General features: G+C 45.0%; 1 protein-coding gene across 1 annotated transcript in view; it reads right to left on the bottom strand.

Moving 5' to 3' along the window:
• Positions 1-366: 366 nt before the first annotated feature.
• LOC122344976 (5-hydroxytryptamine receptor 7-like) overlaps positions 367-15,693 on the bottom strand; it is a 33,468-nt gene continuing 18,141 nt past the window's right edge. The window contains 2 exon segments of the mRNA XM_043238659.1: positions 367-914; positions 917-1,488. Coding sequence (XP_043094594.1) covers positions 742-914; positions 917-1,488 — 745 coding nt within the window. The 3' untranslated portion in view covers positions 367-741.

Below are 15,693 nucleotides of genomic sequence, written 5' to 3'. Positions count from 1 at the left end.
CACAACTGTTCAAAAGTTTGGGGTTGGTTATTTAAATATATATATATATATATATAAATTAAATAACATCTCCTGTGCTCATCAAGGCTGTAGTAATTTGGTGAAAAATACAGAAAAAAACTTTATATTATTGTGGAATATAAAATAACTGTTCTATATTTTGGTATATTTTACATTTTCTTTTTCAATGATTGCAAAGCTGAATTATCAGCAGCCATTATGATCAATGTTGAAAACAGTTGTGCTTTTTTTTTATATTTTTGAGAAACTGTGGCATTTATTGTTTTAGTGTTCTTTGATGAATAAAAAAATTCAAAAGCATATCTATTTTTTAAATAATAAAGATTTTAGATTTTAGAATTTCCTAAAAAAAAATGAATTTCCTAAAAAAAAAAAAAAACCACAAACTTTTTAAAAGTAGTGTATAATGATAATAATAATAATTTTCAAATGAGTCAAACCTTTACTCGCATGTCTCAAAAATCAACTGAATATTGTAGAAGATCTTAAAGCCCACTGAAATCAGGTGTAATACAGTATAGGCTACAAATAACGAAATGACTAGCGATCAAACATCTCAATGGAAATATGAGTGTTCTGAATAAGTACATGGCTCTGATTCCGTCTTTTGTTCACACCGTCGCTGCAAAAATCCCATAAGTGGACGTATCAGTGCACACGGTTCTGCTTCAAAGTCTTCCTCCACTGACAGTGATTCAGTCCTTTCTGAAGTGTGTGCTTTTAAACCTTCAGTGCTTCATGCACACCTACAGCCGACAGCCGGCGGTTTATGTTCCGGTACCTGCAGCGGAGCAGGTCTCTGTACGTGGAGCGCAGGTCCCGGTTGAAGAAAGCGTATATGAAGGGGTTCATTAGCGAGTTGGCATATCCAAACCACAGCAGCGTCCTCTCAGCCATATTGGTATGCAACTACACTTGACCCCGCATATAAATGGTCTCGCTGTTGACAGAATGAAAAACGGCAGCCAACAAATACCGAAAACCCCGACGATCACGCCCAGCGTCGTAGCTGCTTTCTGCTCTCGCTTAAAGATGGAGATATTCTGTCGCTCGCGGCTGAGCAGCCGAGAAAGAGCGGCGCACTCCTCGGCTACGCCAGGCGTATGTTGGGGTTTTAGGCCTTGCATTCGGAGAGCCTCGCTGGCGACGGTCTCCAGACGATCCCGACGGGAGAAGTCGGTGAAGCGATGCTTGGCGCCGCTTTTTCTGGCGGCCTTGAAGATCTTGTAGTACATGAAGAGCATGACGATCATGGGGATGTAGAAGGCCACGGCGGTGGAGTAGATGGTGTAGCTGAAGTCCTGGCTGATTAGACAAACGCCGGCCGTGTTCACGTTCTTCGCCCAGCCGCAGAACGGCGGCAGGGTGATGGAGGCGGACACGAGCCACACACCAAAGATCATCTTCGCCATCAGCTGGCCGTTTTGTCGAGCAGGGTAGGTCAACGGCCGGGTGATGCCAAGATACCTGCAATTAAACAAACAGCTATAAGACTTTACGATGAGATGAATAATATTGAAACTGAAGTTCTAGCATTGATGAATGAATTGCAAAAACTTGTCATCATCTCTTTATCTATAACTAAAACCACACACATAAAAATAAACCACCCTGGTCTCATGGCTTAATCGTACCTTCGTGCACTTTTAAACGAGACCAACGAGTACATATCACTTCAGTTTCCAAAAGAGATGACCAGAGGCAGTAAAACACTTTTTACTTGAAGAATATCATGTTATGACTTCAAAACAATATTAATATGCTGGGATATTTGAAAGCTGATGCTTTTGAACATCAGCGTCACACGTTTCCAGCTTCATATCTATGTGTTTTCATAGACGGTAGGTTTGTTCATAGATCACGGAGTACAGAGATGTTCTTGAGAGACGAGGAGCTCCGGTTCAATCCTGTGTAACTACGGTCCGACAAAACAGTTCAGATCTGTGTAAAAGGAAGTTGAAATGCATTTTTTATATCAGTTTTGCATTTGTTGACACTATCGGGAACGTTCAGGGTTGGATTTGGTGTAGGGCATATTTCCAACATGATAGAGCATTAACTTTTAGCGACAGAGAGTCCATATCTATAGAGACAGACATATCTATATCAACGTAAACAAAAAAAATATCGAACCCGTGTTGTAGCACCACTCAGTGGACATTTCTCTTTGAAAATTCAAGCGAAACATGCAGTAAGGTGCATAAAAACTGTACATATTTTTATGAGACCAGGTTGAAAATAAAGGTGATTGGTTACACTTTATTTTGATAGTGCACTATAGACATTTGTCTAAATATAACTAATTCTCATTCATTTGCAACTCTATGTCTACTAACTCTCAGAGTAGACTGTTAGGTAGGTTTAGAGTTAATTGGAAAGTTGGAAAGTCAAAATATTGTTAGAAGACTACTAATACTCGAATGAGTGCTAGCTGACATGTAGTTGCAAAGGTACTTACTGTTAGTAGAATATCTAAAGTGGACTATAGAAATAAAGTGTTACCAGGTGATTGAACGTTTCTTCACAGCAAAGCCATATGTCAAAGGTTCTTTAAAGAACCATCTCTTTCTTGCGTTTTTATGAACTGAAGAACCATCTTTCGACACAAAACAGAAAGGTTCTTCAGATGCTAAAGGTTCCTTTCAGTCGGTCACTCCGAGTCACGTCGGATGACCGACGAATTGGGATCTCGCCGAGAGACCAATCTACTTCGAGTAGTGTATCTAAACAAGCCAATTGAAGATTGGCATGCGCTAATCGCATCCAGCTGCCGCTGATCACAGCGGCGTGTATAAATAAGCAGCGGGTGCAGCGCATATTCAGCTTTTCGCCGGAGCCGAAGCGTGACTGTTCCGCTCCAAAGACGATCTACGAGTGTTGAGTACGGCGCGTTTCAGAGGTCGTTTTCCTGCGTCGAGTGGATTGCCACAATCAGGCTGCACTACCCCTGTTTGTGTGCAAAACGGCTATCCCCTGTTGCCGCAGCACTAAAAGAGCATTCGCGGGTGCGTCTTTTTAAAGACGACGTTACGCCTGGCAAACTCGACGCGTCTTGGAAGACAGCGTGGGTCTTGCTTCAGACTACGATACACCCGTGTGTTTCTGGATGCGGTTGTTACCTGGTGTTAGGTGATGGTCACAATCGTTGCCTCGTGTGCCTGGGCTTAGCACGCTGAGGTGGCGGTTGTGGATGAATCATTTCTCGCGGGGAGATGGTCATCTCGGAGTGATGGGCGGGCTCTGTCGCCTTGAAAAAGGAGGCGGAGCTTGTGTTTGCTCGACTTGGTTCTCATTCTGGCTGCAGACAGGTGGGCTCCATTTCGTTGTGACACAAAGCTTAAACTCTGCAACCAGTGGAGCTGCAAAGGGGCAGTCTGGACCCTCACGTGGGTATCAGCTGTACCCTCTTGGGCTCCCCCTGATGATCAGAAGTCAATCGCTGCATCGGAAGGTGAGCCAGACATTTCTGGAAGTGAAGATCCGGTTGCTCTGCGTCTACCAGGCGTTGAATGTACTGGATACAGATCTAGAAATGGTGGCTATGCTTGCCCAGGCCGTCGAGGTGATCGGGATCAAGTGGAAACCTCCACTGCTTCCCGGGCCCTCGAGGCTGGACGATTGGTATTTAAGGGTGGCTTGCGCTGGTTCTCAGGGCCCCACCCTGGTACCTTTCTTCCCGGAAGTGCATGAGGAGCTTACTGGGATGTGGAAAGCACCTTTCACTGCCAGAAACTGCCCCAGTGGCTCCTCCTCCTTCACCACCCTTGACAGTGGCACAGCCAGGGAGTTACGGTGATCGCCCCCCCAGTGGAGCGGTCAGTTGGGATGCAGCTGTGTCCCAATGCCGTTTCCGCTTAGTGCGGTGATCCTGTGCTCCCCCGGGCCTGCAGGTACTGTCGGCTCTGAACGGCAGTGCCTTGTGCGGCCTGTGGACAAGCTGCGTCTGCAGTACACGCTTTGGCGTTGTTGCAGGTTCATCAGGCCAAGGCACTGAAGGATCTGCACAGGGGTGGTCATGACCTGGAAGTTCTGAAAGAACTCTGTATCGTGATGGACCTCGCGCCACGAGCGACGAAGGTCACAACGCGGTCTCTGGGTTGTGCGATGGCCACTACGGTGGTCCAGAAACGCCATCTGTGGCTGTGTCTGGTCGACATGCGCGAGGTAGACAAGACACGTTCCTTGAATGCCCCCATGTCCCAGACCGCCACTTTCGCGACGCAGTGGAGAACTTTGCCCAGCAGTTCTCCGCTGCCCAGAAGCAGACTGAGGTAAGAAACATCCTGCCTCGGCGCAGCTGCTGCCTTCACCCAGCCGCCGACGGCCCACCTCAGCCAGCTCGTCGCCGAGGGTGCCCCTGCTGCCGCCACCGCCTCCCGTGCAGTCAACGCAGCAGCCCCATCTAGGCAGCACCGTGGAGCTGGCAGCAGGGCAGCCACCCAGCCTGTCCAGGCTCCTGCCAAACCTGGAGGAAAGCGCAGGTGCAAGAGGCCCTCAGATCCAGGGATGGAGGGAGCTGCTCTGCCGGGCAGAGAATGTTGCCGCTACCTAAAACCTCGACAAGGGCGGTTTCCTCTGTCTCTGGGTCCCCAGGAGAGCGAGGAGTTGAGCGGGCCAGTTCCGCGCCACTCACGCCTCCTTGGGCTAATATGCAGCAGTGGGAAGACTGGGAGGACGAACCAACAGCCTACCCGCCTCACTTCTGCGGGGATGCAGGTAAGAGTTGCACACACTCAGACCCCGCTTCGGACCGGCCACGAGACGCCCGAGCCGGGTCCCTGCACTCCCCCTCGCTGCCCCATCGCCTGCACGTCGGTGGTTCCGCCGAGCCGCTAGTTCGGTCTCTGGATGCCTGGTTGAATCTTCCCAGGCTATCCCGGTGGCTCCTGCGAACCCTTCGACTTCGGCTATATGATTCAGTTCATCCGGCGTCCCCCCAAGTTCAGGGATCCGCTATGTCAGTGAACAATGCGTGTGCCCCTGTCTTGTGGGCGGAGATTGCTGTCCTTCTAGTGAAGGCACGATAAAGCCGCTTCCTCCAGCCGATATGAGGTCGGGCTTACAGCCCATACTTCATAGTGTGCCCAAGAAAGGCGGTGGGTTATGACCAATCTTGGATCTGTGAGTCCTGAATCGAGCACTCCCGTTCAGGATGTTGACACAGAAACGCCTATTCAGTGCGTCCGTCCCCAGGATTGGTTGCAGCGATCGACCTGAAGGACACGTACTTTCATGTGTCGATTCTTCCATGCCACAGGCCATTCTTGAGGTTGGCGTTCAAGGTCGAGCATATCAGTACAAGTCCTACCCTTCGGGCTCTCCCTGTCGCCACGCCGTCTTCATGCAAGTCGCGGAAGCAGCCCTTTGCTCCACTGAGAGAGTAAGGCGTTCGCATTCTCAACCAACTGGATGACTGGCTCAGTCCCGGCTCAGCTGTGCGAACACAGGGATCTGGTGCTACAGCACCTCAGCCAGTTGGGGTTTCAGGTCAACCAGGAGAAGAGCAAACTCTGTCCAACGCAGAGGATCTCTTTCTTGGGATGGAGCTGGATTCGATCGATCAGATGGCACACCTCACAGAGGAGCGTGCCAATTCGGTGTTGAACTGCTTCAATATGTTCAAGAGCAGGATGGCGGTCCCACTGAAATATTTTCAGAGGCTCCTGGGGCATATGGCAGCCGCGGCCACAGTGATGCCGCTGGGACTAATCCATATGAGACCGCTTCAACATTGGCTACACGATCGAGTCCCGAGGTGGGCGTGGCAAAGTGGCACTCACCGGTTCAAATAACACCGCCTGCCGCCAAACCTTCACCCCGTGGTCAGACCTCTCGTTCCTTCGGGCCGGAGTGCCCCTGGAGAAGGTCTCCAGGTATGCTGTGGTTTCACGGATGCCTCCACCACCGGCTGAGGGGCCACGTGCAACGGGCATGCAGTGTCAGGGGTTTGGACGGGCCCTCAACTGCAATGGCACATCAACTGCCTAAAGTTGCTGGCAGTACATCTCGCCCTAGGCAGTCTCGAGAACTGCCTTCGAGGCCAGCATGTACTAGTCCGCACAGACAACATACTGACCGCTGCGCACATCAACCAACAAGGTGGTCTACGCCCCTGTCGTATGTCGCAACTAGCCCACCACCTCCTCCTCCTATGGAGTCGGAAGTTCTGAGGTCGCTTCGCCATTCACATTCCAGGAGTGTGCAACCAGGCAGCCGACGAGCTGTCGCGAGCTGCACTACCCGGAGAATGAAGACTCCATCCCCGGGCGGTTCAGCTGATTGGGAACGTTTCCGAGCCACTCAGGTAGACCTGTTTGCCTCTCCAGAGACTTCCCATTGCCCACTGGCACACAGCTGGCTGCGGGGCCTTTGCAAGTATGTATTTCCCCAGTGAGCCTTCTTGCACAGACACTGTGCAAGGTCAGGAGGACTAGGAGCAGGTCTTGCTAGTAGCACCCTACTGGTGAAGACTTGGTTCCCAGAACTTGTGCTCCTCGCGACAGCCCCTCCTTGGCCGTTCCCTCTGAGGAAGGATCTTCTGACTCAGAGATGGGGCACCCCTTGGCACCCGCGCGTCCAGACCTCTGGAAACTCCATGTCTGGTCCCTGGATGGGATGCGGAGGCTCTAGGTGACCTACCTCAAGAGGTAGTCGACACCATTTCTTCGGCTAGAGTGCCGTCCCACGAGACAGGCCTATGCCTTGAAGTAGAGCCTGTTAGTCGAGTGGTGTTCTTCTCTCAGGGTGAAGACCCCGGAATTGCCCTATCAGTCGTGCTTATCTTCTTGCAGCAAGGGTTGGAGCGAAGGCTGTCTCCCTCCACCCTTAAAGTCTACATGGCTGCAATCGCTGCAAATCATGACCTCATAGATGGGAGGTCTGTGGGTAAGCATGGCCGGATTATCAGGTTCCTGAGGGAAGCCAGGAGGTTGAATCCTCCACGGCTCCCAACAGTACCCTCTTGGGACCTGTCTGTAGTGCTGACAGCACTGCAGTAGGCTCCGTTGAACCCTTGCCAGCAGTTGTGCTAAAGTTCTTTTATCTATGAAGACATTGCTCCTGCTCGCATTGGCCTCCATCAAGAGGGTAGGGGACCTGCAGGCTTTTTCGGTCGCACGATTTATCTGCCTACAGTTTGGGCTCGCGATTCCCAGGTACCACTGAGGCCACGGCCCGGCTACGTGCCCAAGGTTCCCACTACCCCCTTCAGAGACCAGGTGGTGAACCTTCAAGCGCTGCCCCTGGAGGAGGCAGACCCAGCCCTGACGTTGCTTGTCCCGTCCGAGCACTCCGATGCTACGTTGACCGGACACAAAGCTTCAGGACCTCAGTCCAGCTCGTTTGTCACAGAGGCCGGCAGAAGGGGAGTGCCGCCTCCAAGCAGAGGATGGCTCACTGGATAGTGGACGCCATTACCCTAGCGTACCAAGCACAGGGTATGCCCTGCCCCCCCCTTCAGGTTGCGGGCACACTCAGCAAGTGTTGCATCGTCCTGGGCGGTGGCTCGTGGCACCTCGCTGACAGATTGTAGAGCTGCGGGCTGGGCGACCCCAACACGATTGCTAGATTCTATAGCCTACGTGTGGAACCGGTATCCTCCTGTGTTCTCACCTCAAACTGGTAGAAGCACTGAGAGGCCCGGTTTCGGGTCGGCTTGTTAACCGCTCCAGAGCGTCCATACAGTAGACCCTGTCGAGCTCCTCCATTCCCCTCGGCAGCCAGATGTTGCGGAGCATCTGGCGCCAGGCCCTCTCGATGAATCCGTGAGAACCGGTGAGGGCTGGGAGCCATGTAAAGTACCCAAGAGGACTTTATGTGTGTATTTCCACGGCATAGCCTTAGAGCCCTCAGTGTTTCCCGGCAGACCTTCTGCCCGTCTAAGAGGGTTCAATCACCTCCAATTTTCCATATGCAAACTGAAATACTGTCCATATGCGTATTCGTTCCGAGACCTCCTACGGGAAGGCTGGACTTCCGCACGACCCTGTTCACTAGAACGTGGGACATTTCCCAGTGTTCCAGTCTTACGAATGGGTAGTGTTACAAAAGTAGCTGGCTTCTTGTGGTTGAGCCCGGCCTACGCCGATAGACTGAGGGGGCTTGTGGGCTCCCACAGGACACTGGAAGAGGCAGCGCCCATGGCGTTTTGGTAGGGATCCCAATTCGTCGGTCATCCGACGTGACTCGGAGTGACCGACTGAAAGGGAACGCCTCGGTTACGTATGTAACCCTCGTTCCCTGAAGAAGGGAACGGAGACGCCACGCCCCGCCGCCACGGTGCTGCACCTCTGCTGAAGGGGCCGGGTCACTAGCTCGGCTCCTCAGCGAAAACCTGAATATGCGCTGCACCCGCTGCTTATTTATACACGCGCTGTGATCAGCGGCAGCTGGATGCGATTAGCGCATGCCAATCTTCAATTGGCTTGTTTAGATACACTCGAAGTAGATTGGTCTCTCGAAGCGAGATCCCAATTCGTCGGTCATCCGACGTGACGTCTCCGTTCCCTTCTTCAGGGAACGAGGGTTACATACGTAACCGAGACGTTCTTTACGGAACCATTTAGACGAAAAGGTCCTTTTATGGCACTGTGGAGCACCTTTTTTTGAGAGTGTAACTGAAATAAAGCTAAAAAAAATATTAGATGCAAATTTGCTTTGACGGCTAACCAAAATAAGTTTAAGTACTAAAATGACTAAGTGAAATAAGTCAAAACATTTAATTCAGAATCAAATACATAAAAAATATTACAAGATGGAACTAATAGAAAAGACAAAAGCACAAAAAAAGCTAAAAATAAAACTTAATTCATAATATTAGCTATAATAATAAATCAACGTAACTAACACTGATCATTCCAAACCTGTATGATATTCTTTCCTCCAAACTCAAAATCTGATGTTTAACGCCCTAAAATCATAGTCCATTCTTGTGTTCTACATCCCAGTTCTTCTGCATTTACATTTAAATTGAAATGAATTCATTGGTAATCTTATTCTTCACCACAGCTCTTTAACCTCACTCTGTTTGCATGTATATTCAATACGGCACGCCCAAACATGTCACACAAGGTTTGACATCAATGATTCATGCGAGTCTTGTCGCTGAATGCGATGCACCAAATAGAAATGCCTACATCGTGCTAATGAAATTTCACGGTCAAAGGAAAAGATTTTCATTGACTAACAACTGAAAATTCGATTTATACCCATTCTCAACATCGTTTTTTTTTTGTTTCCACTGGTCTGAAACAACACCAAGTTGAGTAAACAATGCCAATTTTTTACTCTAACAATTAAGATCAAAGGACAGATCCACAGATATTAAACAGATGCCAATAAAGAACCTTTATAAGTCACGCAAAGTTCTGTACCAAAACCATTATGTACTGCAGATGCATTAACTCGCCTCAAGCTTGTTTTTTTCCCCAATTCTGCTCAATAAGACCATAGGCGGTACTCCACAAGATGATTGAGAGGCAAATCAGATTGATGCGAGACATTGAGCGCTTTAAAGAAATTAAGTTCACATCAGGGGCACACTACAGAGCGATGAGAGGTGGCACAAATTGCGTTTGTCTGAGCAGTTCTTGTCTGCGCCAATCAGCACCACTTGAGCCGAGTTGATGAGCAGAAACGGTGGATTCGCGAAAAATGCATGAACCAAAAAGAGATCAATTATGTTATCGCCACTTCTGCCACTGAGGAAATTGACCTTGATGCCGCCATTGCATCTGTCGTGGTTAAAGAAGCACGTTTAAAGAGAAGAAGATTACAGCTCTCGGTGGTTTGATGAAGGATTCTCATTGCCGTGACCCTGCCCCGGAGACACTTATACAAGAACATGCTTTCCATAAAGATCTCAGTTTAATCTCAGTGCTGGGCTTGTTGTGAGTTCAGAATGTCTGTAAAGAGTTAGTAGAAGACCATGTATAAAACTGGGTATATCAAGAGATGAAGGTGCACATATATTCATCTGGCTGACACTTTGGTCCTAAGTGGCTTACGAGTGATATTAAAAAGTACCATGTTGCCAAATGTAGGTCACACTGAACTCACGGCATACTCTCTTCGAATATAGTTTTTGTTATCTGCCACAATGATGAGATCTCCCTGAAATATCTACAGTATATTGATGCTTAAAGCATTTAGCTTTTTAGAATCTACAATAATTAATTAACAAGTAACTCTTATGAATCCGATCTTTTTGGTTTGAACTGTATGTTTTTGAATCGTTTCAGAAGACTCGTTTGTTCCTGTGAACTCCGATTCAGTTCTTTTCATTCAAACAAGTCTTTTCAGTGTAATTAATGTAATCTGATTCAGTAATATATTACTCTTTTTCATTCAAAAAGCCAACATGCTGAATTAACGAGTCCTTCACTAAATGAACTCAGTGAATAAGAGCGGTTTCTGAATCAGCATTATCTTCTTCTCCAGAAGTGGAATATTTTTAGTTTATTACACAGCTCTATTCTTGTTGGTCAGTTGCGGCATTCAGCAGTCAGATATTTTCTAATATTCACCATTGTTCATAACAATGCATAATAATGGACTTTTTTAGTGAAAGCTTAAGTTGAAATTAGTTTCAGCTTACAACATTTTCATATCTGAAATTATTATAGCATTATCCTTGGAGTTTGGTTATGCAGAAAATCAAAAAAAAAAGGAAAATGACCCTGTGCATTTGCTTTTTACAATGTTATGTGTATTTTCTATGCAACAAATATGTAAACACTTTCTAGGCCTAAACACAGATCAAACTGACATGATATGATTTTTTTAACACGTATGTCCACTTATGTCCAGTAGCTATCGTTCACATTTTTATGATATATGTGAGCCTGGACCACAAAAGCAGTCATATGGTACATTCTTATTAAATAGAGATTCATACATCATCTGAAAACGGAATAAATCCGTTTTCCATTGATATATGGTTTGGCAGGATAGGCGATCTGGCAAAGATACAGCGATTTAAAAATCTGTAATTCGAAGGTGCAAAAAAAAAAAATCGAAATATTGGAAAAATCAAATATTTTGCATATTACTAATAAAAAAATTAAGGGAATAGTTCACCCAAAAATTTTAATTACAGCACATTTTATTTACCCCCAAGCCATCCTAGGTGTATACGAACACAGTCCGAGTTTATTTTACATTTTGGTTGGTAATGCTGGTGCATAGCAGCCACTATTTTCGTTATTATTTACAGAGCTTCAAAATAATGGCCGCTATCCACCAGCACTATCAAGCTCGGAAGAGCCAGGATACATTTTTACAAAAACTCAGAAAGAAAGAAAGTCACATAGACTTAGGGATGTCTTCGGGGTGAGCAAAGTGTGCCAAACTTTTCATTTTTGGGTGAACTATTCCTTTAAGTTTTGATATACTTATGATAGGAAATGTGCAAAATATCCTCACGAAACGCTTAACATCCTAGTGATTTTTGGCATGAAAGAAAATTTATCATTTTGAGCCATACAATGCATCTCTGGCTAATGCAACAAACAGACCTCTGCTGCTGTGCTCCAGGGCCTTTGACAGAGCAAAGATGATGATACAACTCTGAAATAAAATATCCTCCATATACAGTGACAGCTCCATATACACTAATTCTCCATGGCACCAGCTCCGGCTCAGACCCCGTCAGCTGCATAAAGTGAACCATTCCAACTTCCCTTTACAGCTTAGCAGTCAAACACCCATTGGTTTATGACTCCCGGGGCACCGTGGAGGTCCTCGGTCACGTAAATAACATAGCCATTATTTATGTAATAACACTGAGGGCACGGTGGGGGGGGGTTCCAAGGCTAGAATCATTTTAATCACAATTCTGGGTCATATGGAAAATGCAGTCTGACCTTTTCATGTTATCCTTTGTACAGCATTTGCAATTTTCCACTTCAAAATGAAATATAAAAAAAAATGCGAGAGACCTTATGACGCGCAAAATAAGGCTAGAAGTGGTTCGGGCTTTATAGATCTCGTGTGAATGTACATTTAAAGCATGTTTGTCTGCTGGGCTATCGATTTATTTAGGCGCAACGTTTTCTTAAAGTAATAGTTCACCCCAAAATAACATCCGAGATGTAGAGGATTTTGTTTCTTGGAGAGATGCATTACATCTCTTGCTCAGCAGTGGATCCCAAGCAGTGAATGGGTGCCGTCAGAACAACTGATAAATACATCGCAAGTCAGCCACGCTCCAGTCCATCAGTTAACACTTTTGCAAGTATTTGCATTTATAAAAAAGCATAATTAAAGCGTTTCAACGTTGAAGCATCAGTAGCGATCACCTCTAAATGGTGTTCGATTTCTGCACGCATCCCTCCTGATTCAGATGAAATATTCACTGAATGAAACAATAATATGGACGTGCTTTGGCTGGAAGCAAAATTCTGACGGCACCCATTAACTCCACTGGTTAAAAAAGCAATTTAAGGCTAAATTTCCCAATATCTCTTCCAATGAGGAAAAATGTCTCTACATCTTGAATAACCTGTGGATAAATGCATTTTTAGATTTTTCTTTATTTTTTGCTAAACTTTTCCTTTAAAGCTTTGGCGGATTTTGGCAGAAGTGTTATTTCCCGTAATACGAAATGTCAGACTTTTTCATGCAAGAAAAAAAAAAAAAAAAAGTGAACTCTTCCACTTAACATCGAACCATTTTCTGCTTCCATTGTCTTAAATTGCATCCATGACTTTTCAAAAGCATCTACTGTAAATGTCAGTTTGATGTAGTAACCATGGGAGCCACTAGTGAAAGTACGCTAAAAATAGCTGTGATAGATGTGTTTTTTCGTGTTGTGTCATCGTTGTATATATCAGATGTTGATGAATGTCTAGTGAAGAGTGAGAGAGAGCTTCTAGAAAAACCCTGGCTCTTTTCTTTCTCTCTTTAGCTCTGCTGATCTTGCTCTATCGTGCGGTCTCGGGTATACAGTAAGGCAGGGTTAATGGAGAGGATGTTTGACTTCCACCGTCCCGCTGAAGTGCGGGGAAGCGATGTCTATTTGAATGTTTTCCAAATCTTTTTAGGGCTGTGTTTTAAAAGCGCCATTCGTCTTTTCGTGTCTGGGACAACAGACGGTGAAATATTCAAAATATGAAAGTCAAGTGCTGCTTTTAGACGACGCAAACAAAAAAGAATGGGGAAAAAAAGAGCATCTCCTTCACCGCTCTTTAAAAGCTCTTGAAAATGTGCTGATATACATTTTGAAGACTGAAAAATAATTGCTGAAAATATTTGAGGTTTTGATTTCCCCTCTTTCAATTCCATATATATATATATATATATATATACTGCATGAAAATTGCACAAATTTTCTTTACATTACCCTTCATACTGCTAGACATTTAAGGTTTTTTTTTACTTTTAAGTTTTTTAAATTCCAACTATCCTTATCATTGTGTTTTTTTTTTTTTTTTTTTGTTTTATGTTTCAGTTTTTCTACTAAAAATGTAATGTTTACTTGTTATTTGTCATTTGTTTGCAATTATTTTATTTATAAAATGTACTATAAATGCAATAAATCTGAGAACATTCACAAAAAAATGTTTATTAGATTTGCATTAGTTTAATATTTTATATATATATTTTATATATAATATATATATTTTTTTATGTATATATTTTATATATATATTTACATTCATATATATATATATATTTTTTTTTTTTTTTTCATGTTACATGTATCAAGACATTTGCAATTTCTCTTGATTTTCTTATAATATTTCTTATCAATCCATAACTTACGTTTTATAGTAAACTCTCCTTTGAGATCCAGGCTAAAGTGCTTGAGAGTCTGGGTGAACGGAGGACGAGACACAGGTCTGTCTCTGAATGAACTGATGAAGAGTGACACACAGAGGACAAAAACAATCACGCAAAGGCATTCAGAGCGGCCATTGCTCCTTCATCCTCCTCCTCCTCCTCCTCCATCAAAACACCCCATACTCTCCTCAGCCTTAACCTCGCCGTTGATCTCTCCTGACCTTCTCCTTCTCCTGAAATCCAGTTTTATTTTTAATGTAGAGAGTTTTTGCGGTGCAGCGCTGTAACGTATGCACAGGGGTGGTCAGCATGATGCGTTTTCTCAGACTTACCAAAATGCACGGCGATCACACGCTAAAAATATCAGAGAAATGCATTTGCTTGTAAAAGAAAAAAAAATAACCTAGAGAAATGCATTTGATTGCATACATATATACAAGATATATATATATATATATATATATATATATATATATATATATATATATATACATATATATATATATATATATATATATATATATATATATATATATATGTGTGTGTGTGTATGTATATATTCCACTATGGGAAGTGAGAATTGTCCGACTTGACAGCTGGTTCTTGACATCCGAGCTTGCAGCCGCCTACACCCGTCTACATTCAAGACCAGTCTTTTGGCATCTCAAATGATCCTAAAAGCCAAGGACTGCGGAGACTTGATGGAAAATGGCTGGTTTTTGGTGTTTCAGGGATAAACTCTCTCTCTGACGGCATCATCTCGCTGTACAACATCGTTACAAGTATTTTTTTACGACATTTGCGTTTGTTCTGTTTATCTCCGTCTTTCTCTCTCATTCTCTCGCTGCGTATTTTTCAATAATTTACATCCGAATCCTAGAAGCTTCAGCGCTACGTTTGGTTTCTGTCCAGGTTTTTTTTCAGGTCAGGGACAAAACCTGTGGCGGATCAGAACCAAAACGGACAACACTTATCGTGATTCTTTTCCACGCGAGCTTAATATCTCCGCTTCAGTTCATATTTTTGCATCAAACGAATCGTCATTTACGGATTGTTTAATTCTATTTTTAGAAACCTCCGATTGCGGACTTGATGCGCTCGAGACGGTTTGTTGGTTGGCTGGGATCCGCAAAGTGTCATTCATGACAGGATTAGAAGAAGATTTTCTTCCGTTTAATCCTGCTGCCGTCTGAGAGAAAGGACGAAAAGAGATCTCCGATTTTGACAGCATCCTTAAGGGAAGCAGTTGCTGTTTTTTTTTTTTGTTGTAATGGACACAGTTGGCAAACACTGCCAGATTCAATTACCGCTTGCACACAATTACACTCGGTATTCGTATCTCACTGCACACGCACATAACCCACGGAGCTGCGATTTAGGAGGCGATCTAAGGCTTTGTTTCTTACGGGACATTCATCGACGGAATAAAAGAGTGCCTTTAAAACGTAAAGTGACTTTTAAACCTTTTAGGGGCGACGGCCCGGGTTCGAACCCTGACGTGTTTTAAGGAGACTGACTTGAAGCTGCGCTTAGCGATAGTCTTCACGCAGTTAAGCGCCGTGGAGAAAACTCAGGCTCTCTCTGAAACGGCTGAAACGACAAGGCTGTTTTTAAAGGGAATGATCCAGGTTCAGCGCAGTTCAGCCGTGATCGACAGCAACGGCCGCCTGCTGTCGATTACGGAGAAAACAGCCTCTGTTCTTCTCTCGGTCTGTGCTGTCTGTGGGCTTGGTTTAGTTCGTCTAGAATTGCCTGAACTTAAAAATCTTCCTCGCTGCGTTAAGCTACAGTTCAAGGCAGATACATTAGCCATTGTGTCCAAATCAACTTGAATTGTATACAATTGATCAGTTATGCATTACTGACGGATTTCATGAAGGTGTTCACATTATT

Source organism: Puntigrus tetrazona, chromosome 5, assembly GCF_018831695.1.
Source record: "Puntigrus tetrazona isolate hp1 chromosome 5, ASM1883169v1, whole genome shotgun sequence".
Lineage (NCBI taxonomy): Eukaryota > Metazoa > Chordata > Actinopteri > Cypriniformes > Cyprinidae > Puntigrus > Puntigrus tetrazona.
Note: the sequence above shows the minus strand (reverse complement) of the source record. Positions and strands in the feature narration are given on the sequence as shown.